Here is a 25,653-nt window from a genome sequence, read left to right on the forward strand (position 1 = left end):
AGACGGAAAACCTTATTGGGTTAACGGTAATCACTGCAGAGACCTTATGACAAGTGAAAAGGTAAGCAAACAAACCTACAGTGCAATATTACAACTTGAGAGTGGTAACAACATTTTTTCGATCTATTTGCAGATACTGATTCCTACACTCTGGCAGTCTGAAAAGCATTGGGTCTTATACGTGATGGATTTACGCGAAAAACAACTATGGTGTTATAATTCGTTGGAAGTTGACAGTGGTTTACGGCTTGACATTTCCCATCTCGTAAGATTCCATCTATATGAGTATCGTGTAGTGTACTGGGGTCATGAATTTACTTTCGGTCGCATTATTCTCAGATCGGTTTCCTCATAGCCATTTTGGGAGTCGATGTCAGCGAGTGGATCTTTCGCACGGCATACCATGCTCCTTTACAAGATAATGGCGTTGATTGCGGCGTATTTGTAATGAAGTACATTGAAGCGATATACAATGGTGCAGAACCCTGTTTCAACGTTGTATGCCATTCCTTGGCCTTTGTTATTGGCAATTAAGGGCATGTCTATTGCTTCTAGTTTACAATATGTTTATGCAGGTTGATATACCCGGATTCCGCGAAGAACTCTGCAAAAAGTTGACGTCGTTTCTCATTTCGGAGGAGAAACTGACAGAGGCGAGGTCTAAAAGGCTTGTAATTGATAAAAGATGTGCGCTCAACCCGCGTGATTGACAGTCACAGGGTGAGACTGCGATGTGTGCAATGAACAAAGACTTCTAATGTTCGAAATGATAATATTCAACATCGCTATGAAATGTTGTATGCTTAAACATCGCTTCAATGTCGCGTTCTTATTTTACGAATAGTACAAAGCGATACGCTTGGTGGTCAAACTATACTGCTACGACCATGAAAACCTGTGCCAGCATTTGAAAATTGCTTGAATTTTAAACGACGGTTTCTTCAATTATGATCTTACAGACCTATGAAAAAGGTATAGACAGATACGACAACTGCGTCGAAGCCGCCTATGCACTCGATTGAAGAATAAGTAGTGTATGCAGGAATTGTCGATTATGTCGATTCCTTATTCGCGAAGCAAAGTGGAACTGTGTGTTGTGTCATTCAAATATTAATGAAACGTCCTATCACCATCCGTCAGTTTTCCAGTATATACGTCAGTTTCATTAAACCAAAAGCAAATCTTAAATAAAAAAGCACTCTGCATTAAAGAAAACAATGTCATGCCAGAGGCCTATTCTGAATGGTAGTCAATGCGATTGGACCGAATCTTTGGGTCTCAAATAAATCCACAAGTACGTCTAAAGAAATCGCCTTAGGTGTACATTACCGTCGGTTCATCAATACAGCGATTTCTAAGAACAAACCTTTCTTATTGATAAGTTCACGTAATGCGATATTTAGAAATATCTTTTGCCAGAGAAAAATATACTGGTCGTACTTGTGCTGGTCGAAAGCACCAGCAACCCAACACAATATGCTGGTCGAAACAGAGAAAAACTACAGAAAATGGGTTACCGCCTGAACTAGGAACCCAAATCTATTATCAAAATTGCACCCAAACACCCAAATAGCCCTTCAAATCAGTCCCAATCTATCACACCAAAAAATGACCAGATTACAATTGATTTGGGCAAACAAAACCCACCGATAGCATCACAATCACAAACTTTTTGCATTCAGGGTATTGTTCATCAGTTTTTTCAGAAAATACAATTAAATCCACTAAAAATTGAGATTTCATCCGACCATTAAAATTCTTGATTCATTCAATCACAAAAATCAAGAGCTAATGGAATCCAACATCAATCGGCCAAAAGTTTAAGACTTCAAGGTTGGTACGGACGTCAGCTGTGGAGAACACAAGCTGAGGTGGGTCCCAGCACGACCGATGCAGATGAAGCTTCTTCCTCTCACCGATCTTCAACAAAGCACCCTTTCATTTTCAATAGAGCTCTAATACCATATTGAAATCGGGAAACCAGCAAGAACAAAAGGAGAAGAGAGGAGAATAGAGAGGGAAGACAACTTAAGCTTCATTAGCGCAAAACCCTGAAAAGGTTACAACATATAGCGGTCGACCCTCTTTTACACTACATGACAAAAATTTAGATACCCACTAACACCTTGAAACATTACAGTTATACACTACATGACTTGGTGGAGCTCCTGCTGGCCACCCTCAGCGCGACTGCACCACTGGGTTACTGTCGAGGAGGACGGCGAGAACGGTGATGGAGGGCCTCGTTAGGTTGTACAGACAGAGCAATCGATAGGTTTCACTTTATACTATTCTGTCTGCCGTTCGTTTTAAACTCAATCAATTTTCCGCATATTTCGTCGCGTATTACCGGAATATGTTCCTGCAACAAAATAGGTAATGTGAAATCCAATATATAACAGGAATACCCAATAACATCGGATACGAAGCTCATACAGCGTGGAAACAAGGTTGTTCTCCATTGTATATTGCTTAAATATGCTCCATTACGAATATGCCACAATCGACCCCATTACTTTGTAACGGAGCATCGTCAGCACAGAGCAACATCCACTCACCAATGTCGACACCCATTTACCCATTAAGGAATCCCGCCTGTGAAAAAGGGATAATATATTACAGTCTGGTCCACCGCGAATAGCTACTTCACCTTTGGGTACAAGCTTACCAAATGCATAGCATCGCATTCAACGCCACTATGGCAGTCCAATGAGTTGTAGCACCATAGTTGTTTTAGCTGAAAATTCATCTCGTATAGGACCCAATGGTCTGGATGTTGCCAGAGTGTAGAGAGTAAAATCTGCGAATCGATAAAATCATTTTTCGTTCCAGAGACTTATCGTGATGGAGATGTTACGAATAAACCTTGGATAAGAGGTTTGTTCACTTACCTTTCCAAATTTTGAAATGTCTATGCACTCATCATCGCTGTTCCAACAAGGTAGTGCATCGTCGAATCCTATGTCGTATGGCTTTCACCGGACGTACATCTGTTGCACGAAATAACAAGGTTTAACCACCAAGAAACGTGAGTACGTCATGAAAGCAAATAGAACAACAGCGACACAGACATACCATGAAATACAGGCTGAGGATGCGTACTGTATTGCTCGTTGGGTTGCTCTGAATGTAATTGACAAAATCATACATTGTCTGGTTGCACAAAGTTACGAACTTCAGAACATGCAAACCGATGACCTAGAAATTGATAGTGGACAAATACTTAAAAAATTACTGATAGTGTTCCCATCTGCAAATTCATCTTGCATCTGCTCGATGTCATCTACGAACTCGTCAGAGCATTGCCGCCCACCCGAGACTGTGGATGTGGTTGTCTTCTTGTTCAGAGCCGTGCGTGGCCGTTTTGCTGCCATCGTCCACTCCATTGGCAACGTGCCTGGTCGTTTAGCTCCCATCCTCCTATCCGTTTGCTCTGTGCCTGGTCGTTTTTCTCCCCTCGTCCACTCCTCTGGCGCTGTGCCTGGTCGTTTTGCTACCATCGTCCTCTCCGTTGGCGCCGTGCCCGGTCATAGGGCTCCCATCGTCTTTGGCGTCGTGTCGGGTCGTATTGCTCCACTAGTCCTCTTCTTGTCCGCCATGGCTGGTCGTACTGCTCCGATTGTCCCCTTCTTCGGCGCCATGCCTGGACGGAGATATCGATGGCACCTTTGCAACGGAGATACTGAAACGCCGTCCAAAGGTAAAGTCCTTTAACGTGCAACCATTTGTTGAAAACAGCCCGCTAATTAATTGATTGCGTTTAAAAAAAATATAAATACGGCTTTTCGCATGCCGCCTTTTTTTGATAACCGCGCCAAATTAAATGCTTTCGTTCGAAGTATTCAAAAATACGTCTTTCCATGCCGCTCATTAGGTTTTAAATATTCAAAAATACGTTTTCCACGTGTGATTTGACATTCGAACAATACCCACAAATCACTAAGCTGCGATGCCACAGATCGCTCTCCGACTCAAAGCACGAAGCTAATTAATTGATTGCGTTTAAAAAAAATATAAATACGGCTTTTGGCCGATAACATGTAACCTGTATGTTCTATTCGGTAAATTGTAACCTGAGTATGATAAATCTATGTTGGCCAATAACATGTGTTTTCTTCTGAAAAATATAACATGATTATGTTAATTTCCATTAGCCTATTTCGACTGTTTCATTTTTGTAAAACATAGCCTGATGGGTATGTTCTATTCGGTAAATTGTAACCTGAGTATGATAAATCTATGTTGGCCAATAACATGTGTTTTCTTCTGAAAAATATAACCTGATTATGTTAATTTCCATTAGCCGATTTCGACTGTTTCATTTTTGTAAAACATAGCCTGATGGGTATGTTCTATTCGGTAAATTGTAACCTGAGTATGATAAATCGATGTGGCTAATTAGTGATTCAATCATGCATATGTGTTCTAAGGCTGTAAAAAAAAGTTCATTTAGAAGCAATCATGCATATATGTGTTCTAAGTTTGACACAAAATTCATAGTGATTCAATCATGCATATGTGTTCTAAGGCTGTAAAAAAAAGTTCATTTAGAAGCAATCATGCATATATGTGTTCTAAGTTTGACAAAAAATTCATAGTGATTCAATCATGCATATGTGTTCTAAGGCTGTAACAAAAAGTTCATTTAGAAGCAATCATGCATATATGTGTTCTAAGTTTGACACAAAATTCATAGTGATTCAATCATGCATATGTGCTCTAAGGCTGTAAAAAAAGTTCATTTAGAATCAATCATGCATATATGTGTTCTAAGTTTGACAAAAATTCATAGTGATTCAATCATGCATATGTGTTCTAAGGCTGTAAAAAAAAGTTCATTTAGAAGCAATCATGCATATATGTGTTCTAAGTTTGACACAAAATTCATAGTGATTCAATCATGCATATGTGCTCTAAGGCTGTAAAGAAAAGTTCATTTAGAATCAATCATGCACATATGTGTTCTAAGTTTGACAAAAAAATTTCATAGTGATTTAATCATGCATATATGTGTTCTAAGGCTGTTAAAATTTTTTTTAGTGATTCGATCATGCATATATGTGTTCCAAGGCTTTCAAAAAATTTTCAAACTTGCACATATGTATTCTAAGGCCCTAAAAAAAATCATAGTGATTCAATCTTGCATATATATGTTCGTAGGTTGTAAAAAAAAACTCATAGTGATTCAATCATGCATATATGTGTTGTAAGTCGGTCAAAAAAAAATTATGTTGATTCAATCATGCATATATGGGTTGTAATGTTGCCAAATAATTTTATAGTGACTCAATCATGCATATATGTGTTCTAACGCTGTCAATATTTTTTTATATTGATTCAATCATGAATATATGTGTTCTAAGCTTGTCAAAAAACATTATAGTGATTCACTCATGCATATATGTGCTCTATTGCTGTCAAAAAAAATATCTTAGACATTGAATCATGCATATATTTGTGATTAAATATATGTGTTTTAAGGTTGTGAAAAAAAATCATAGTGATTCAATCATGCATATATGTGTTCTAAGGCTAACAAAAAAAATTTCATAGTGACTCAATCTTGCATATATGTATTCTAAGGCTCTCATAAAAAAAAATCATAGTGATTCAATCACGCAAAAAAGTGTTATAAGGCTGTCAAAAAAATATCATAGTGGTTCAATATTGAATATATGTGTTCTGAGGTTATAAAAAAAAAATTTTAATAGTGATTCAATCATGCATAAATATGTTCTAAGCTTTTGAAGAAAAAAAATTATAGTGATTCAATCATGCATATATGTGTTTTACCGCTGTAGAAAAATGCTATAGTGATTTAATTATGCATATATGTGTTCTAAGTTTGTAAAAAAAAATTATAGTGATTGAATCATGCATATATGTGTTCTACGGTTGTCAAAAAAATTCTAGTGATTCAATCTTGCATATATTTGTTCTAATGTTGTCAGCGATGGCAAACAATCGTTGTATTTGTCTTCGCCAATACTTTGCGCGCTATTCTTTCGAGGCGAAGACAAATACAGCTATTGCGAAGACAAAGATCTCTGTAATAGTAATTTCAATTGTAATCATTGCATTTTTGGAAAAATAAGAAGCTTGACTTCCGAACAAAGATCTACGTTTACAAACAAATCTTTTCAACTTGTGCACTCGGATTTATTCTGCGATGCCACAGATCGCTCTCCGACTCAAAGCACGAAGTATCCAGCGATGGCAACAAATCCTTTCCTTATCTATTGATTATTTGCATCGCTGTAATCAGCGATGGCAAACAATCGCTGTATTTGTCTTCGCCAATACTTTGCGCGCTATTTTTTCGAGGCGAAGACAAATACATCGATTGCGAAGACAAAGATCTCTGTAATAGTAATTTCAATTGTAATCATTGCATTTTTGGAAATATGAGAAGCTTGACTTCCGAACAAAGATCTACGTTTACAAACAAATCTTTTCAACTTGTGCACTCGGATTTATGCTGCGATGCCACAGATCGCTCTCCGACTCAAACACGAAGTATCCAGCGATGGCAACAAATCCTTTCCTTATCTATTGATTATTTGCATCGCTATAATCAGCGATGGCAAACAATCGCTGTATTTGTCTTCGCCAATACTTTGCGCGCTATTCTTTCGAGGCGAAGACAAATACAACGATTGCGAAGACAAAGATCTCTGTAATAGTAATTTCAATTGTAATCATTGCATTTTTGGAAAAATGAGAAGCTTGACTGCCGAACAAAGATCTACGTTTATAAACAAATCTTTTCAACTTGTGCACTCGGATTTATGCTGCGATGCCACAGATCGCTCTCCGACTCAAAGCACGAAGTATCCAGCGATGACAACAAATCCTTTCCTTATCTATTGATTATTTGCATCGCTGTAGTCAGCGATGGCAAACAATCGCTGTATTTGTCTTCGCCAATACTTTGCGCGCTATTCTTTCGAGGAGAAGACAAATACAGCGATTGCGAAGACAAAGATCTCTGTAATAGTAATTTCAATTGTAATCATTGCATTTTTGAAAAAATGAGAAGCTTGACTTCCGAACAAAGATCTACGTTTACAAACAAATCTTTTCAACTTGTGCACTCGGATTTATGCTGCGATGCCATAGATCGCTCTCCGACTCAAAGCACGAAGTATCCAGCGATGACAACAAATCCTTTCCTTATCTATTGATTATTTGCATCGCTGTAGTCAGCGATGGCAAACAATCGTTGTATTTGTCTTCGCCAATACTTTGCGCGCTATTCTTTTGAGGCGAAGACAAATACAGCGATTGCGAAGACAAAGATCTCTGTAATAGTAATTTCAATTGTAATCATTGCATTTTTGAAAAAATGAGAAGCTTGACTTCCGAACAAAGATCTACGTTTACAAACAAATCTTTTCAACTTGTGCACTCGGATTTATGCTGCGATGCCACAGATCGCTGTCCGACTCGAAGCACGAAGTATCCAGCGATGACAACAAATCCTTTCCTTATCTATTGATTATTTGCATCGCTGTAGTCAGCGATGGCAAACAATCGTTGTATTTGTCTTCGCCAATACTTTGCGCGCTATTCTTTCGAGGCGAAGACACCCGTAGTATCTAAGGGAGGATTAGCTTACTATGTTATTTTTTTTATGATTATTCAAGATTTTGTTGGATATACTACCTTAAACATAAGCATGAAGTCTTTGCATCGTTTAAGACATATCATATGATGATTAAAAATCAATTTAATGATAATTTAAAAATCTTTAGAGTTGATTCCGGAGGAGAGTATCTTTCAAATGATTTTAAAAACTATCTTGAAAACCATAGAATAGTTCATCATAGATCTTGTCCAAAAACATCACAACAAAACAGTCTACTGAAAGAAAACACAGGTATATTATTGAAACAACTAGAACTTTACTCATTTCTCAAAACATTCCAAAAAGTTTTTGGGCCGAGGCGGCTCTTACATCCGTTTATCTTATAAATCACATTTCTTCAAAAAATCTAAACAAAACTTCAGCTTTTAAAATTTTATACCAAAAGGAACCCGACTAAAATAGGTTAAGAATCTTTGAATGTAAATGTTTTGTCCTTACCGACAAAAATGACAAACTCTCACCAAAAGTCATTCCTAATGCATTTCTTGGATATTCTGAAACTCAAAAAAGATTTAGATGCTATGATGTTAAGAACGACAAACTATACGTTTCTAGAAATGTGACTTTCTTAGATAACGTTAGTGGTTTTGAGAAGGATGAATCCCATAAAGAGAATATGGATTACTCTTTCTTGTTTAAGTTACTATCTAGAAATGATGATATTTTTATTGATGATGAACTCAATTAGTTTAGTAAAAAAGAAAATATAGATGAAGACAACCATCCTTCTTATCAACCTACTAATCCTCCCATAGAGGAAAGTTTATTTATTACCGAGACCCAAAGTCGGAAAGATGTAATAATAAAGAATTAAAAAGTAAAAGAATTTCATGTTACCGCAACTGATTATACAATTACAACAAATGTATAGCGTGATAAAAAATAAAATCTAGGATTTATTCTGAGTCACTGGACGAATCTGATGAAATTTCATAGACTTGTCTCTCAATTTTTATTGGTGGACTGTCTATCCTGGGTGGCCTCTTCGTTGCGAAACCTTGCCTAAGAAGACTGGTCATCATGTCCACCACTGCATTCAATTGATTGCCCATAGTGCTTACTTATGTCCTTAATTTCTTATTCTCCCTCTCAATAAGTTCGAACCTTGCGGCAGAGACAGTCTTCTCTTTTGGAGCAAGTGTTCGGTCTTCCTCGTGATTTGTTACTGATGGACTAGTCGTATTAACCAGAGCGAGACGATGTTTTGGTTGTAGAGGCTGGGCTACAACATGAGAAGGGACAATTGGGAGACATGGGTTGACAATTTTCTCAATCTTCCGATTTCGCCGCATTGGTTCCCAATAGCTTTTGAAATAGAAGGGATCAAATTGTCGTCCTTCATGATCATATGGTACGGCACGGACACCACCTGAGTTCCAATTCAATAATTCGTCCCTGTACCGATCGCTCCAATTCACGTGCCTGCCCCCACCATTATTCATCTTCCTTCTCACCTCCAAAGGCTTATTTGTGATAGAATGCCCCAAGCCAGATTGTAGGAGAACTCGACTACCTTGCTGCATCTCGGCTTCAAAATTGCAGAATAGCCACAAATCGCGGCCAGACAATCTGGCAGTCTCCGCAACAACGTCTTCATCATCGTCCTCCCCATCTCCATAAGGTCTCCACAAAACCTGTACATTGGTAATTCTTTTTAATAACAAATGACAAATATATTAAAATTTATTTACGCATGATATGGAAACAACGATATGCACTACGGAAGACAATCCTGCAGCGATGTATATTTAAGAATGCTGAACATTACAACGACTTATAATACTCAATGGTAAATGCTGACGCGATTGTAAACAATTTTAGAACGTTTACCTCGTTTAATTGCAGCCCATCCAAAATGGACTTAGCATTATAAACTGCGACGTTTATTCTGGCCCAACGATCGATCTTTGGAAAACCACAAATCGGAGGGCCACACCGTGGACGCAATGGGATAATATGTTCCAACGCCCAGGCCTAACAAAAAAAAATATTATTAGCAACGCCACAGACTGCAATGAGATTTGTCTACAAATACTATGTAATCAACAAATACCTGAACAAATGGCCAAAATCCGCCAACTGTTTTCGTACCATTACTCGCACGGTGGAGTTGACTGTACAGGTGTGCGAGCATAGCGGCACCCCAGGCATAGTTGTCGACTTCGTCTAAGTCTGCCAGGTACTGCAGCCACATGGAACTTATTCTCGAACCAGAACAATCGGAAAATAATGTAAGAGCAAAAAAATATAGAAGGAAGCCGCGCAACTCTTGGTCAGCTGTTTCAGATGCACAAGTAGCGGAGTGACCTTCCCATTTATTACGGAAACTGAGACCTTCATTGATGTGGAATTGCTTCCACCAGAAATACATTGACTCCATTCGTCCATCGACATTCCTAGAAGGGCAGTGCAGTTTTCCCTTGCGTTATAGTTTGAATGCCGTAATAGGACAGCACTGCCAGCGCACTTAAGGCCAGTGATCCTCGCCACATCTTCTAGAGTCATGGTGATCTCAAAAGAATCAAACTGGAATGTGTTAGTCTTATCATTCCACTTATTTACCAGGTGAGTCATGGTATTCCAGCAAGTTTCAAAATATTGCTGGTCCAAAAGGCCACCGAAGTGCATATTTCGTAGTCGGTCCTTCTGATATGCACTTAGTTGACCATACCAAGACAGAACTACAGGCCATTGACAGCGACCTCTGAGCTTTTCACCTGGTGCTCTACTTCTCCTGTGACCTCCCTGTAACACAAAATAACATATTATTCCTACAAATTATAAATTACTTCCATTTGTACTTATAAATACTATTCTACTAACCACTATAAATAATATCGGTTGCAGACATACTATCGCAGTAATCGCTATAAATATCAATACCTAACACAGTAATCGCTATACCAAAATCGCTAAACATATTATTAAATCTTCGCAGACAGGACAGATATATTTACCTTGGTCGCTATTTTCTGCTGTTCTCGCTCCAACCTGGGACTTTCTGGTGGGTCCACTGCCTCGAACTGGCTTTCAATCTCCATCTCTACCGGATCCACCGTCGCCTTCCTTTCTCTCGCCTTCCTTTTCTCATCCTCCTTCTGCTTCCTTTCTCTGTCCCTATTCTCTTCCTCCTCCTTTTGCTTCCTTTCTCTCTCCTTTTCCGCCTGCTCCTTCTGATTCCTTTCTCTCTCGCATTTCTCCTCCTCCTTCTCCTTCCTTTCTCTCTCCCTTTTCTCCTCCTCCTCCTTCATTTCTCTCTCCCTTTTGTCCTTCTCCTCCTTTTGCTTCCTTTCTCTCTCCCTTTTGTCCTCCTTCTCCTTCCTTTCTCTCTGCCTTTTCTCCTCCTCCTCCTTTTGCTTCCTTTCTCTCTGCCTTTTCTCCTCCTCCTTCTCCTTCCTATCTCTCTCCCTTTTCTCTTCCTGCATCCTTTCTCTCTCCTTTTTTGCACACTCCTCCTTATCCTTCCTTTCTCTCTCCTTTATCTCCTCCTCCTTCTGCTTCCTTTCTCTCTCCCTTTTCTCCTCCTCCTCCTCCTTCCTTTCTCTCTCCCTTTTCTCCTCCTCCTCCTTCTGCTTCCTTTCTCTCTGCCTTTTCTCCTCCTCCTTCTCCTTCCTTTCTCTCTCCCTTTTCTCCTCCTGTATCCTTTCTCTCTCCTTTTTCGCATCCTCCTCCTTCTCCTTCCTTTCTCTCTTCCTTTTCTCCTCCTGTATCCTTTCTCTCTCCTTTTTCGCATCCTCCTCCTTCTCCTTCCTTTCTCTCTTCTTTATCTCCTCCTTCCTTTCTCTCTGCCTTTTCTCCTCCTCCTTCTGCTTCCTTTGTCTCTCCCTTTTCGCCTCTTCCTCCTGCTTCTTCCTTTCCCTTTCCTTTTCTTCCTCCTCCTTCTCCTTCAACCGCCTTTCTTTCTCCTCGATTTTTTGTTTCCTTCTTTGCAGCAGTTCTTCCACCTGCTTCTTCCTTTCCCTTTCCTTTTCTTCCTCCTTCTCCTTCCACCGCCTTTCTTTCTCTTGCAGTTGTTGTTTCCTTCTTTCCTGCAATTCTTCCTCCTGCTTCTTCCTTTCTCTTTCCTTCTCTACCTCCTCCTCCATCTCCTTCCGTTGCCTTTCCTTCTTTTCCTCATTCTCCTTCTGCTGCCTTTGCATTTCCTTAGCTTCCTCGAACTCCAACTCCCTCCTTCGCCTTTCCTTTTCTTCCTCAAACTGAGGAATATTCTGTTCCTTCTCTTCCTCCTTATTCATTTTCCTTTGCCTCTCCTCCGCCTCCTTCTGTCGCATTGCTCTACTCTCCAAGTTTCTCCTATGAGCCTCCGCCATCATATTGCTAACATCCCTTTCCCACTCCTCCGCATTCTTCTTCCTCTTTTCCCTCGCATGTGCGTCAATACTCAGCCTTCTTCTCAAATTCTCAGCAATATTTCTTGCCTTTGCCTTCTCTTCGTCATCCTTGTTCTGCATCTTTCGTTCTTCAGAGTTCTTCCTTTAGTCCGTAACCTCGATATCTGATGGATAATCCTCCGCAAAATACGATTCCAAGGCTTTTTCCCTGTCTTCATCGTTCTCAATCTTAAGTATATTTTGGTATCTTTCAAAAACTTTAGATAGATGGGACTGGCGGATCACTTCTCTAATAGACAACCCATAGAACGACGGGGTATCTCTAATCTGATGAGGCGCAGACATTGCTAACCTGCACAACACAATACACGATCATCATCATTAGAAATCGTCGGAATATTTGGGTTCATAATACAAATCCTTGTATAAGAACCAATCTTCAGATTGAAGAAAGAAAACTTACACGAAACTCACCGAAACGATGAGAATTTGGATATTCCAACTGTAGAGTAAGCAACAGTAACAACTAATACGCAACAGAAGGTGGCAACGATGCTGCGACTGCGCGTAAGACGGAAACAGATGCTCTGGTAAAAAGGAAAGGATGCTCCGGCAACTCGAGATGAAAGCAAAGAATCTCCGGTAGAGTGCTTAGAGCGGAAAAGGATTTTTTTGAACTATTTGTATCATACAACATAACGCTTGCTACATACGCAAACTCTGCGGAACGTTTTCCCGCGATATCGATGGACGGCAGTTTTGTCATTTTCACGAACCGACGATTCAGTTTTCTAGAAGGAGGGCATTTATGTCCGTCTGAGGAAGAGGAACCAACGATTTAGTTTTCTAGAAGGAGGGCATTTATTTCTGTAAATTTTCAGCGATATCTATTGTAATTTCATTCTCCATTTTAACTTCAACGATACATTACAACCACCTGCGGAACGTTTTCCCGCGATATCGATGGAGGGCAGTTTTGTCATTTTCACGAACCGACGATTCAGTTTTCTAGAAGGAGGGCATTTATGTCCGTCCGAGGAAAAGGAACCGACGATTCAGTTTTCTAGAAGGAGGGCATTTATTTCTGTAAATTTTCAGCGATATCTATTGTAATTTCATTCCCCATTTTAACTTCAACGATACATTACAACCACCCGTGGAACGTTTTCCCGCGATATCGATGGAGGGCAGTTTTGTCATTTTCATGAACCGACGATTCAGTTTTCTAGAGGGAGGGCATTTATGTCCGCCCGAGGAAGAGGAAGCGAATGGCGGTAAAGGTTACTTGAGTCTTTGCTGCGGCACCAAATTACGATGCAATATGATGGCGACCCACATGGGGATACATGCCGGTCTGCATCTTATACGTGGCCCGGTTTGGAACCCCCGAACATGAGATCTCAGTACCGGCTCTGTAAATAATTCCGCAAATCGCTATAGCGATTTGTAGTGTCTTCCGCAAATCGCTATAGCGATTTGTAGTGTTATTCAGTAAGCAAATCGCTGTAAATCCCGACCCGAATTAGGACCAACTTGTCAGGGCCATATCTCCCTAACCGGAGGTCATATTCCAAATTCATAAAAAGTGGTATCTTCGTTATTGAGTCTAGTTTATTTCTGTAAATTTTCAGCGATTTCTATTGTCAGTTCATTCCCCATTTTAACTTCAATGATACATTACAACCACAATCATCAAAAGAAAGATTGCCCAAGCATTGCCGGATTCTGCACTGTTGCTTTAGAAATTGTTGGGGTCCTCTCGAGCGAGCTCTCCAAGCAATGGGAGTCCCATCATCGCCAAATCTTCCAAGGTGATCGTCATCTCTCCCCACGGAAACACAAAGGTGTTGGTCTCCCAGCACCATGCTTCAAACAGAGCCCTTATCACGTTGGCCTGGCACTTTATGTTCCCTAAGGATGCCTTCAAAGCCCCGTAGATCCCAACCTTGTTCCAACCTCCTCCGAACTTGGGTTCCAGTCGCCGGAACCAGTCGGACAGCCCAGGCAACGGCCTCATTGAACCTTCTAACCTGCAATTTCCGGACCAATCTGCCCTGCCGGACTTGATTTCGGCTTTGAGGGGTGGCATTTCCATCGACGTCTCAAACGCCGCAACCTCCTCTTCTTCTTCCACCTCTTCAACGATTGGCTGCAACAGTTGGGCTTCACCCTTCCAAACAGCTATGCTCAGAGCAACATGTCAACGTCCCACTGATAGGCAAAACAACATTTCAAAGGTTATTTATCATAATGCCAGCTTTAGTTGAATCTGTTTTGATTGCAATGTTTGAAGCATCTCTTTCTTGCTTTGATTGTTTGTGTTTGTTGCTTGCTGCTTAAGTGCTTCTCAATAAGCAGAATCTGGCCCTCATGCTCATCTCGATTGGATTACTGAGATTCCACCAGTAAGATCCGTAGTCCTTCTTGCTGCTAACTCTTTACATTTGTAGGTTGTTTCTTCAAATGATTATAATAATAACAAATATGCGAAGGAGTTCAGTATTAGTGTTTCTAATGCGCTTGCTACTTGTCCTGCTCGGGTTTTGCCAACTCCTCGTGTGAGTTGATCATATGTAATTTATTGTTTTGTTCATTATTCTGATCAACTCACACGAGGAGTTGGCAAAACCCGAGCAGGACAAGTAGCAAGCGCATTAGAAACACTGATACTGAACTCCTTCGCATATTTGTCATTATTATAATCATTTGAAGAAACAACTTGCAAATGTAAAGAGTTAGCAACAAGAAGGACTACGGATCTTACTGGTGGAATCTCAACCCTCTAACTCGCTCTCTCTCCCTTCTATTTATGCTTCTGTGCACATCCATCAGAAGATCCTACATTGCTCCATCAAGCACCGACTGACCTGCACATTGACTGTTTTAGGTCCTTACTGATGAGCTGCCTCTAAATTTATTCGACTTTGGGTCCTTACTGCACTTGAAGTTGAGTCGTTGTATTTTTTGTTATTTGGTGGGTGGTGAGGCCCTCCTCTACTCTCTCAAGACTCTTAGCTTGGGCAATCTTTCTTTTGATGATTGTGGTTGTAATGTATCCACAATCATCAAAAGAAAGATTGCCCAAGCTAAGAGTCTTGAGAGAGTAGTGGAGGGCCTCACCACCCACCGAATAACAAAAAATACAACAACTCAACTTCAAGTGCAGTAAGGACCCAGAGTCGAATAAATTTAGAGGCAGCTCATCAGTAAGGACCCACAACAGTCAATGTGCAGGTCAGTCGGTGCTTGATGGAGCAATGTAGGATCTTCTGATGGATGTGCACAAAAGCATAAATAGAAGGGAGAGAGAGCGAGAGAGGGTTGATGAGCCCCCGGACCCCCCTCCTGTAAGGGCAAAAGGCCATGAACACGCTGGGAGGAGCCCTCAGACCCCCCTTCTGTAAGGGTAAAAGCTCTGAATCAGACTCCATAACTCTTCAAGTTGAATGATGCTACCCACACTGGGAGGAGCTCTCAGACCCCCCTTTCTGTAAGGGTAAAAACTCTAAATCAGACTCCACAACTCTTCAAGTTGAATGATGCTACCCACGCTGAGAGGAGCCCCCAGACCCTCATCCTGTAAGGGTAAAAACTCTGAATCAGGCTCCACAACAGTAAATGTGCAGGTCAGTCGGTGCTTGATGGAGCAATGTATGATCTTCTAATGGATGTGCACAAAAGCAGAAATAGAAGGGAGAGAGAGAGAGTGAGAGTTGAATGATGCTACCCACGCTGGGATGAGCCCCCAAACCCTCCTCCTGTAAGGGTAAAAACTTTGAATCAGGCTCCACAACAGTCAATGTGCAGGTCAGTCGGTGCTTGATGGAGCAATGTATGATCTTCTAATGGATGTGCACAGAAGCAGAAATAGAAGGGAGAGAGAGAGAGTGAGAGGGTTGATGGCACTAGTTGGAATGTTTGTGAATCATTGCTTTCTTCCATGATGCCTAACGACAGCAGTAATGAAGAGAAGACACTGGAATGTTTTGTAACACTGGAACGTTGATAATGGGAGCACCGTTACAGCAGATGGCGCAGGCGAACGTCTCCACTTTAAATGGTTAACATCAAACTTTCTAGAATTTTTGCTTTTTTGTCCTTTTCCCCACCGGTCGTTTCACAACTTTTGAATGGAGGATATTTTTGTCATTTCCTCGAACCGTCATTTCAGGGCAAGAAAAGCAAGTAAGGGTGATTAAGTCTTTGCAACATCACCAGAGTCCGATGCAAAGTTATGTCAACATACACGGGAATACGAGCCCCATGTGCTTGTATACGTGGTGCTCATTCAAAGCCCCGAACACAGACGTGGGATTCAGTGAATCATCCGGGGGAACATATAACCTGCTTCGGGGGGGTGAGCACCCACATCACCGATCCAAGTTTCATTGTGCCTCATTAGTAGCTAGTTTATAGAGTCAATCAGTGTCAATCAAGGCTTTGATTGATGGGAGTTGGTAGAATTCATAATGACTAAGAATTTATGAGTCTTTGACCGGTGCTTTAGTACCTATAATGTGGAGGTAGTCAGAATAGGACATGAGGCGATTGATGGAAATCAAAATGGGCAAACTAAATTATTAGTTGACTAGGTCCGCTTCGCTTGTTCTGCCAAGTACAAACTCAAGTGTGTAAATTGAAAAAAAAAAAGATTTTCCAACTTATGATCTATCTTTAGAAAACACCAGCTTTTATATTAGAGAACTCAACATATTAGGCCCCATTTCTTGTTATGCCGCGTTCTACCCCCATAGGTTTTTAAGGGTTTTATCATAAACCTGAACAATTAGATGTGTTTAGCATGCTCAATGTAGTGGGAATCGACTTTTGGATCTTGTTTTTTCAAAGAAAAAACATATTTTTTATGACAAAAAAACTCATAGCCATTGATTTTAGATCAACCAAAAAACCTGTATACAAATCAGATTCAGGCGATTCAGCCGGTTCCCATTAAACAAAACCTATAGATGACATCTACGGTGTTAGACATGAAAAAAGACACTTAAAGCAACGATTTTTGAAAGGACCTAATGAAAAAGGAGGCCTGAGAAAAGCATTACTCTTTATATTATTGCATTGAACTGCCATCCCCATAAGTTCAAAATTTTGTTCTTTGTTGATAAATCATAAAATAACTCATGTTCAAAATTTTGTTATTTGTTATATATATATATATATATATATATATATATATATATATATATATATATATATATATATATATATAATAACTCATGTTCAAATCTAATGCAATTTTTCTAATTTCTATATCCTTATACTAAGATTTGTGCATTCAAATTTGCTAAAACGTAATTTTGGATTTGGATTAGTGCTTTGGCTGCATCCAATTGGGATTTCAATAATAATCAGATCCCATATTGCTCTTTTCTTTTTTTACGTGTAAAGAGTTTGTCTTTAATCTTTTTCTACCAGATCCAATATTACCACATATATTTCAGTCCCTGATCAGAATTTGTATCTACTATTTGAGTTTCAATTTAGGATCTGAATCTTGCATGAATTAACCTGTACCCGATTTCTAGTCTTGTTTTATTAGATCCAGTATCACCACAACCATTTTTTGGTCAGGATTCGACCCTGCCTCATCATATATGAATGGGATCGGATTTACTGTTTGCATTTGAAGCCCAACCCACAACTAGGAAAGTTAACTAAGTCAACTTGGGTAACTTGTTTTTTTTTTTTAACATATTAATATCTCGGGAAATTTTCAAAAAACACATCTAAAGTTTGGGCATTAATAAAAAAACATAAGTTTTGAATTAAAAAAAAAACACCAAAACTTTTGCAGCGATAATAAAAAACAAACTTCCATCCATTTAACCTAGGTTATCTTTTAACTAAGATGAGTTAAGAGAGTTAATTTACTAGTTAACTCTTCAAAGAGTTTTTTCCTCTTTTTTAGGTGCGTTTTTTGAAAATATGATGTTAAGGGTAAAATGGTGATTCCACATCACATTTAACAGCAAACTTGACTGTAGTAAACTCTTGGGCCTTCTTCTTAATGCATTTTTTTTTCAAAACTTAGTTGCCTTTTTTATTAATGCCTAAACTTTAGATGCCTTTTCAAAAATTTCCTAATATCTTAATGAAGGTGCATTGATACAAATTAACTTAAATCATCTAGTTGGCTTATTTTTAGTCAAACAAAGCGACTAAAACATCCTCATTTGCTGACATGTCCAACAAAAGATTATTAGATGATAAAAGATGATTCTACTTAACACCAAAAAAAGCAAAAAATGACATTATTTAAATTGGGTCAACATAGGGTGCAATATGATTGCACAAATATTTGTGCATTAAGCACCTGATTGCCCTCCATCAAGCCTTACGCCCCCCAACTGACAGGCCCTGTCCTCAAGATGAAGGGTGATCACAAATATTTGTCCAATCATATTGCACCTTATCTTTTCACATTTAAAATGCATTAAAGGCAGGCAGTCGAACATAAGAACCCAAAATTTGGACAGCTTTTAGTAAATTACTCTTAGATAAAAAGTCCATGAGTCATCAAGTCAAATCAAAATCAAGCTAAGTCAAACCATTATCAACGGTGAACTGATCAAGAGCTTATCTGACCAAAAAAAAGGGAATCAACATACTATGATCCTAACCTAGTGTGCATCATTTGATGCAAGGTCTAAGCTAAATGAAAAACTATCCCCAGTAGGCAGGGAAGAGTACTCATGGAGTTTTACACCATATATACCAACTCAGTTCCATGGTCAACTTAACACTTTTCAGTCTATCACAAAATTTTCAAACAATAGCGGCGGGCGGTTTCTATGCACTAAATAAAAAAGACTTCATACTTGTCACGGGCTAATTTTCCAAGGTCAATTTTTTCGCCTTTCAAGCCAAGGAACGCCCGTGCGGCACTAGGCCTCACAACCTAGTCAGCCTTACAACACGTGTTTCCCACACGTAAATTTCTTATCCAATGGAACGTCAACTTAGCAAACCCTTTTTTTCAAGAAATCCTTCTGAACATGGTCCATGGTGTATCTGATTGCCACTTACGTGCATAGCCGTCCCATATCGGCTAGCACCTTCAACCGTTGAGCCAAACGTGTCTTACTACTCCCACAAGCAAGCGCATATTGACAAGAGCTGAAACATGCCTTCGCAGCACTACCGACTTAACCAACATCCAACACGGGTTATGAGGAGCATAACACATCCCAAAGTCTTTACCGATGCATGTCATGCCTCCAACCATCATTGCAAGCCACCTTTCCTCAATTCCAGCCATCCGAGCCAACAATGCACGGATGCCTTAGCCTCACGTGCCATGGAGCAAATAGCGGCCCCATGGGCACGCCCCAACCATAACCTCACCACCGAAGGGACAAGGTCTTTCGACCCCCAGTCCAAAGACCAGTTGATGATTTCATGCCATAGCGAAAAGCACCACCCAAACTCATTCACTGGCGTTGTGCACTCACTTGCACAACCCCGTGCCACCATGCACGGTTGGGACCGCACCGTCGCACCAAGAGTTGTCTACCCGCGTACCCAAGGTGTCACAAGCTTAAACTTCACCTTCGAAATTTGCCTTGCGTCGGCACGAGATCGTCACGACCTCATTCAGCCTCTCAGCAACGGAAGAGTTTCTTTGACACAAGCCGAATGCAAAGAATACCAACACTTATATTATTCACACATAAAATACAATCTCACTGGTCTGGCTTGCATGTCCTGCAATGCCCAGACGTTACATTTTTATAACTTACAAGGGACATGCCTCTAATCATCGCATCCTTTGGGTCACACCCCTTTACGAACACAGGTGCCTTCTCACCCATTGCCACCAACTGTCAGTTGGGTCACACCCCTTGGCGAGCGCAGGTGCCTCCTCTCCGCACGCCACCAACCGTTCGAATGACGCGCCTCATTTCGCATGCCGCCTTGCAGTCTGTGTTATGCACGCCGTGCCCGCTGCGCCCGCCTCACGCTGCGTATGCCGGGCGCACTGCGCATGCCACGTGCACCGCACACGCCACGTGCGCTGCGCATGCTGTGTGCGCCGCACATGCCCCGCGCGTCGCGCATGCCGTGCATGCCGCGTGCGCTGCACGCCATGCATGCCGCACCCAGTTTATTGAGGGTCTAACAAGCCTTCCCCACCAGATGAATCCAACGTCCTCGTCGGGTTCATCTTCTTTAAGTAAGCTTGGATCAAATCCACAAATTGCCATAAAGTAGTGTCCTCCCACGTTGCTTCCTCTATTGGCAGTCCTTTCCATTTGACTAGAAAGTAGGTCCTCCGGTTCTTCTTGCTTTGGCCCTCCACCCTTCGGTTCATGATGAACTCAGCTTGCTTCTGAAACTGTGTTCGTATATTTGATGGAGCACGCCGTGGCACCATCCGCGAGGGTTTCTCCAAGTCTTCATGGTACTCCTTGAGAAAACTAACGTTGAACACTGGATGTACCTTAATCCTTTCTGAAAGTTTCAGCCTGTAAGCCGAGCGTCCAATCTGTTTGGTTACCTTAAAAGGTCCGTCATACCGAGGAATGAGCCCCTTGTGTGCCATCTTCCTTAGGATCTTTTTCCAAATCTGGAGAGTGAGTTTCAGCCATACTCTTTCCCCAACTTGGAACTCAAGTGATCAACGCCTCTCGTCTGCACACTTTTTCATCTGCCTCTTGGCTCTTTCCAAACAATCATGCGCCTCTTCTATCCTCTCATGTCTCGTTCTTGCAAACCGGTATGCCGCAAGACAGCGACCTTGGTCCTTCTGCTTCACTACCTCATGAGGAGTGAAGGGTTGTTGCCCCGTTGCCAACTCGAAGGGACTCTGACCCGTCGTCGAGGTCTGTTGCAGATTGTAGCAGAATTGAACAATATCCAGCAAATCCACCCAGTTTTGTTGGTTGGCCAACACGTAATGCCTGAGATATTCCTCCAACATAGCATTAACGTGTTCCGTCTGACCATCTGTTTGTGGATGATTGCTTGTCGAGAAGTTAAGTGTAGAGCTCATCATCTCGAACAAGGTGGTCCAAAACTTTCCTGTGAATCGTACATCACGATCACTCACAATGTTCAGCGGCAATCCCCAATACTTCACAATTTGTTTCAAAAATAATTGTGCAGTAATCTCCGCTGTGCATTCCTTTGGAGCAAGAATGAATGTTGCATACTTTGAAAACCTGTCCACCACAACCATAATCGATGTAAACCCTTTCACCTTGGGCAATCCAGAGATGAAATCCATCAATATGCTTTCCCATGGTCTGGTCGGCGTTGGTAGGGGCTCCAGCAACCCAGCAACCTTTTTCCTCTCTGTCTTGTCTTGCTGGCATACAAGACAAGTTCTGACATATAAGTCAATGTCTTCTTTCATCCTCGGCCAGTAATAACTGGATGATAGGAGAGTCATCCTGCGCTCCTGTTCAGGATGCCCCGCCCATGGGGTATCATGTGCCTCCTTTAATAACAACTTACGCAAGCCGCCACCGTTAGGCACATAGGGTCACCTTCCTTTAGCATAGAGAACACCATCCTTTATCCAAAACCGCCTTGTCACCCCCTCTTCCACTTGCTTCAACAAGCGGATAGTGACTGGATCCTTTTGAGTTTCTTCCTTTAAACTCTGCAAGATATCTCCAGATACTTGCGTGATTGAAGCATCAACCACCTAAGGTTCCTCCTTGCAGCTTAAGGCATCAACAACCAAGTTTTCTTTCCCTGATTTATACTGCAACTCAAAGTCGAACTCTGCCAAGAAGTCTTGCCATCTAGCCTGTTTAGGCGTCAACTTCTTTTGAGTCGCAAAGCAACTTGTAGCAACATTGTCTGTCCGAACTATGAACTTGGAGCCCAACAAGTAGTGCCTCAATGTTCGTAGGCAATGTACCACCGCCGTCATCTCCTTCTCATGAAGAGAGTACCTCATCTTTGTATCATTGAGTTTCCAACTTTCAAAGGCAACTGAGTGTCCCTCCTAGACCAACACCCCTTCTATTGCAAAGTCTAATGCATCGATATGGACTTCAAATGCCTTCCCAAAATCTGGCAAACGAAGGATGGGTTCTGATGTTACCACCCTCTTCAACTTAGTGAATGCCTCCTGGCATTCAGCAGACCAATCTCAGGTCTTGTCTTTTTTGAGCAACTCAGTAGGCGCCACCGTCTTTTTAGAGTAACTCTTCACGAACTTACGATAGTAGTTCATAAGGCCAAGGAACGACCGCAGCTCCGAGACCTTCTTTGGTTCTGACCAGTCCGTAATGGCCTGAATCTTCCGTGGATCCATCTTTACTGTGCCTTCTCCGATAATGTGCCCAAGGAAGTGAATTTCCTTCCTTGCGAACTCACATTTCTTTCGCTTGGGATAGAGTTCATTCTTCCGCAGTTTGGTCAGAACCATTTTCAAGTGCATCTTATGCTTCTCAAGAGATTGGCTATAAACCACAATATCATCAAGATACACTACTACGAACAAATCAAGGTACTCCCGAAAGACATTGTTCATTAGAGTGCAGAAAGTTGCACGAGCATTTGTTAGCCCAAAAGGCATTACAAGGAACTCAAAAGACCCATACCGAGTCACACAGGTAGTCTTTGGTTCATCACCCCCGGCTATCCTGACTTGATAATATCCTGACCGCAAATCTATCTTTGAAAAGTATTGTGCCTTCCCCAAGCGATCAAACAAATCTTCAACGTTAGGCACCAGATACTTGTTTTTGATGGTTACCTTATTGAGAGCATGGTAATCCACGCACATTCGAAGGGATCCATCTTGCTTTTTCTGGAACAACACAGGCGCCTCATATGGTGCCTCGCTTGGCCTTAGCAATCCAGAATCTAGCAATTGATCAAGTTGCCGCCGCAACTCAACCAAATGTGGAGGAGGCATCTTGTAAGGCATCTGAGATGGTGGAAGTGCCCCTGGAACCAGATCAATCGAGTGATCAATATCTCACTTCTTGGGGAGTTTCTTTGACAACTCATCCGACATCACATTCGCATAGTCCCGCAGAATATCGTTCACTTATCCTGATTGTTCCGCACTATTCGATCCACCATCTTCTATCAAGGTTGCAACATAGGTAGGAGCCCTTTTCGGATTCCATCCCTGAGTTGTAGAGCCGACACCAAGCCCACAACTGATTTTTCTTCCAAGCCCAGAACGAAACAAGGCACCCCCGTCCCTGTGATGAGGATGCTCTTTAGATGCGTCATAACAATGACCGCATTCCTTGCCAAGAATTCCATCCCCAATATAACCTGTAAGTCGTCCAGTTGCGTTGCCATCAGACTGCAACTGCCAACCCATTCCCCAACCTGCAGTTGGACATGGGCAATGCCACTGATCTGCAATGCTTTGGTGTTAACTGCCTTCACTCGACTTCCGTCCTTAGACAACGGCAAGCCGAACGCCTTCACCTCTTCTGCAGAAATGAAGTTATGGGTCACCCCATTATCAACCATAGTCTTTACTGGTTTTCCATTAATCTTTACCTCCACATAGATTAACTCATTCCTCACAATCTCTTTTCTCAACGTATTGAGAAGTTGAAAAGGATTCACATGGACTTGCTTTGTGGGTCCTTCCTCACCCACCAAAGCATTTAGTTTTTCTTTCTTTGGGCAATCCCGAGTAAAATGAGGCCCTTCACAGATGTAGCAGACAGAAGCCTTCTTCCCACCTTTATCTGTCTTTTTAAAACCGCATCTTTTTTGGGCTTCTTTTCAAACTTGCCCTTACCTTTGCCATTTCCCTTGGACTTGCCCTTGACATCTTGGTCATTCAAACCAGATGATGCCACCTTGTAGTCGACGAGCGCATCAGTTGCCGCTACTGTCGCCTAAAGATCTTTCACTCCCTGTCTCATCAATTCAGTCTGAGCCCAACCCTGCAGCCCAGACATGAAGTTGAAGAGTTTGTCCTCCTCGGACTTATTCTTGACATCAAGCATGAGCGAAGAGAATTGCTTGACGTATTCCCGAACAGAACCAACCTGCTTCAAGTTCCTCAAAGCATTCCTTGCCACCCATGCTGTTGTATTGCTAGGCAGGAACTGCTCTTTCATTTCCTGATCAAGGTTCTCCTAAAAGGCAATGGTTGGACGTCCAGTTTCCCCAGATCGAGTGCGCCACCAAAGTTTAGCATCCTCAGTCAGGTACATGCTGGTGATAGCAATCTTCTCAGCGTCCAATATCTTAATATTCTTAAAGTAATGGTCCATATCCCACAAGAAGTTTTCCAACTCCTTGGCATTACGCACACCCGTAAATGCCTTAGGTTCTGGCAATTTGATCTTTCATATCTCAGTGCCTGTCGAATTACTAAGTAGCACCAATTTTAAAAGGCCTACTTCATCCCCCATAGACTTGACATCATTCAGAATCATGGTAAGAAATGAAGTCTCCCCGTGAGACTTCTCGAATCTTTCCTCCCAAGATCTCATGCAAACATCAAGTTCAGTAACTCGGGTCTCCAAAAGCATCAACAGAGTGCCCCATGCATCCAGTCACTCCTCCAGGATTCCTATTTTTTTCACAGTCTTATTCGACATGATAGGCAAACCTGGCTCTTAGTCTAATTGTCACAAGCTCAAACTTCACCTTCGAAATTTGCCTTGCGCCGGCACGAGATCACCACGACCTCGTTCAGCCTCTCAACAATGAAAGACTTTCTTTGACACAAGCCGAATGCAAAGAATACCAACACTTGTATTATTCACACATAAAATACAATCTCATTGGTCTGGCTTGTATGCCCTGCAATGCCCAGACGTTACATCTTTATAACTTACAAGGGACATGCCTCCAATCATCGCATCCTTTGGGTCACACCCCTTTACGAACACAGGTGTCTTCTCACCCATTGCCACCAACTGTCACTTGGGTCACACCCCTTGGCGAGCGCAGGCGCCTCCTCGCCGCACGCCACCAACCGTTCGAATGTCGTGCCTCATTTCGTATGCTTGTTATCATCGCAAAATTGTTCCCCTCCCTTGCGAGAGAGAAACGAATTTCGCGAGTCAAACTCGACCAAAGTTTTGAAATTGGTTTTAAAAATTACTCGCCTCCGTTTTGAAAATTTGCGGGAAAATTCCGTAGAATGGGATCCGCCTGTCGGTACGAGGTTCAACCGTTCCTGGCGCCTTTACCAGGGGTAATTGAACCAAGGATCAATTATGTGCTTTAACTTGACTCAAATATCTAAATGATGCTCTATTTTTCCTAGAATGCACAAAGAATCAGGCTTGTGCTATGGAATTTTAAAAAAAATGCAAGTTTGAAAAAAATATGATGTTTGCTTTGGAAAATTGAAATATGCTGGAAAATGATTGGAAAAGTACTTGAAATTGAATCCTTGGGAAAATCATTGAATTTCATTGGAAATCAGAAATTGGATTGAAAATGAATTCTTAGGAAAATTTTAACTTTGGAAAATCGATTTTGAAATTTGGAATTGCTTTTTTGAGAAAATGGATTTGAGAATCTTGAGAAAATTTAAGAAATTTATTGGAAAATGACTTTTGAAATGGAAAATGAATTCTCAGGAAAACTGGAAAATATGAGAAAATCGATTTCTGAAAACTTGGGATTTTGAAATTTGAGAATTTGAAAACATAAGAAAATCTTGATTTGAACTTGGGAAATGCTTTGAAATGTCATTTGAAAACTTAG

At 41.3% G+C, this 25,653-nt stretch overlaps 1 protein-coding gene across 1 annotated transcript; it reads right to left on the minus strand.

Moving 5' to 3' along the window:
• Window positions 1–20,101: 20,101 nt before the first annotated feature.
• On the minus strand, window positions 20,102–20,539 carry LOC149836628 (uncharacterized). The gene has a single exon (XM_090006960.1). It carries the CDS (start codon window positions 20,537–20,539, stop codon window positions 20,102–20,104), a length of 438 nt encoding a protein of 145 aa, XP_089863086.1.
• Window positions 20,540–25,653: the final 5,114 nt, after the last annotated feature.

This window comes from Nuphar pumila, chromosome 5 (assembly GCF_984573655.1).
Source record: "Nuphar pumila chromosome 5, dmNupPumi1.hap1.1, whole genome shotgun sequence".
NCBI lineage: Eukaryota > Viridiplantae > Streptophyta > Magnoliopsida > Nymphaeales > Nymphaeaceae > Nuphar > Nuphar pumila.

Excerpts from the sequence above, each read along its gene's own strand:
- LOC149836628 (XM_090006960.1), bottom strand. The coding sequence starts at position 20,539 with ATGGCACACAAGGGGCTCATTCCTCGGTATGACGGACCTTTTAAGGTA.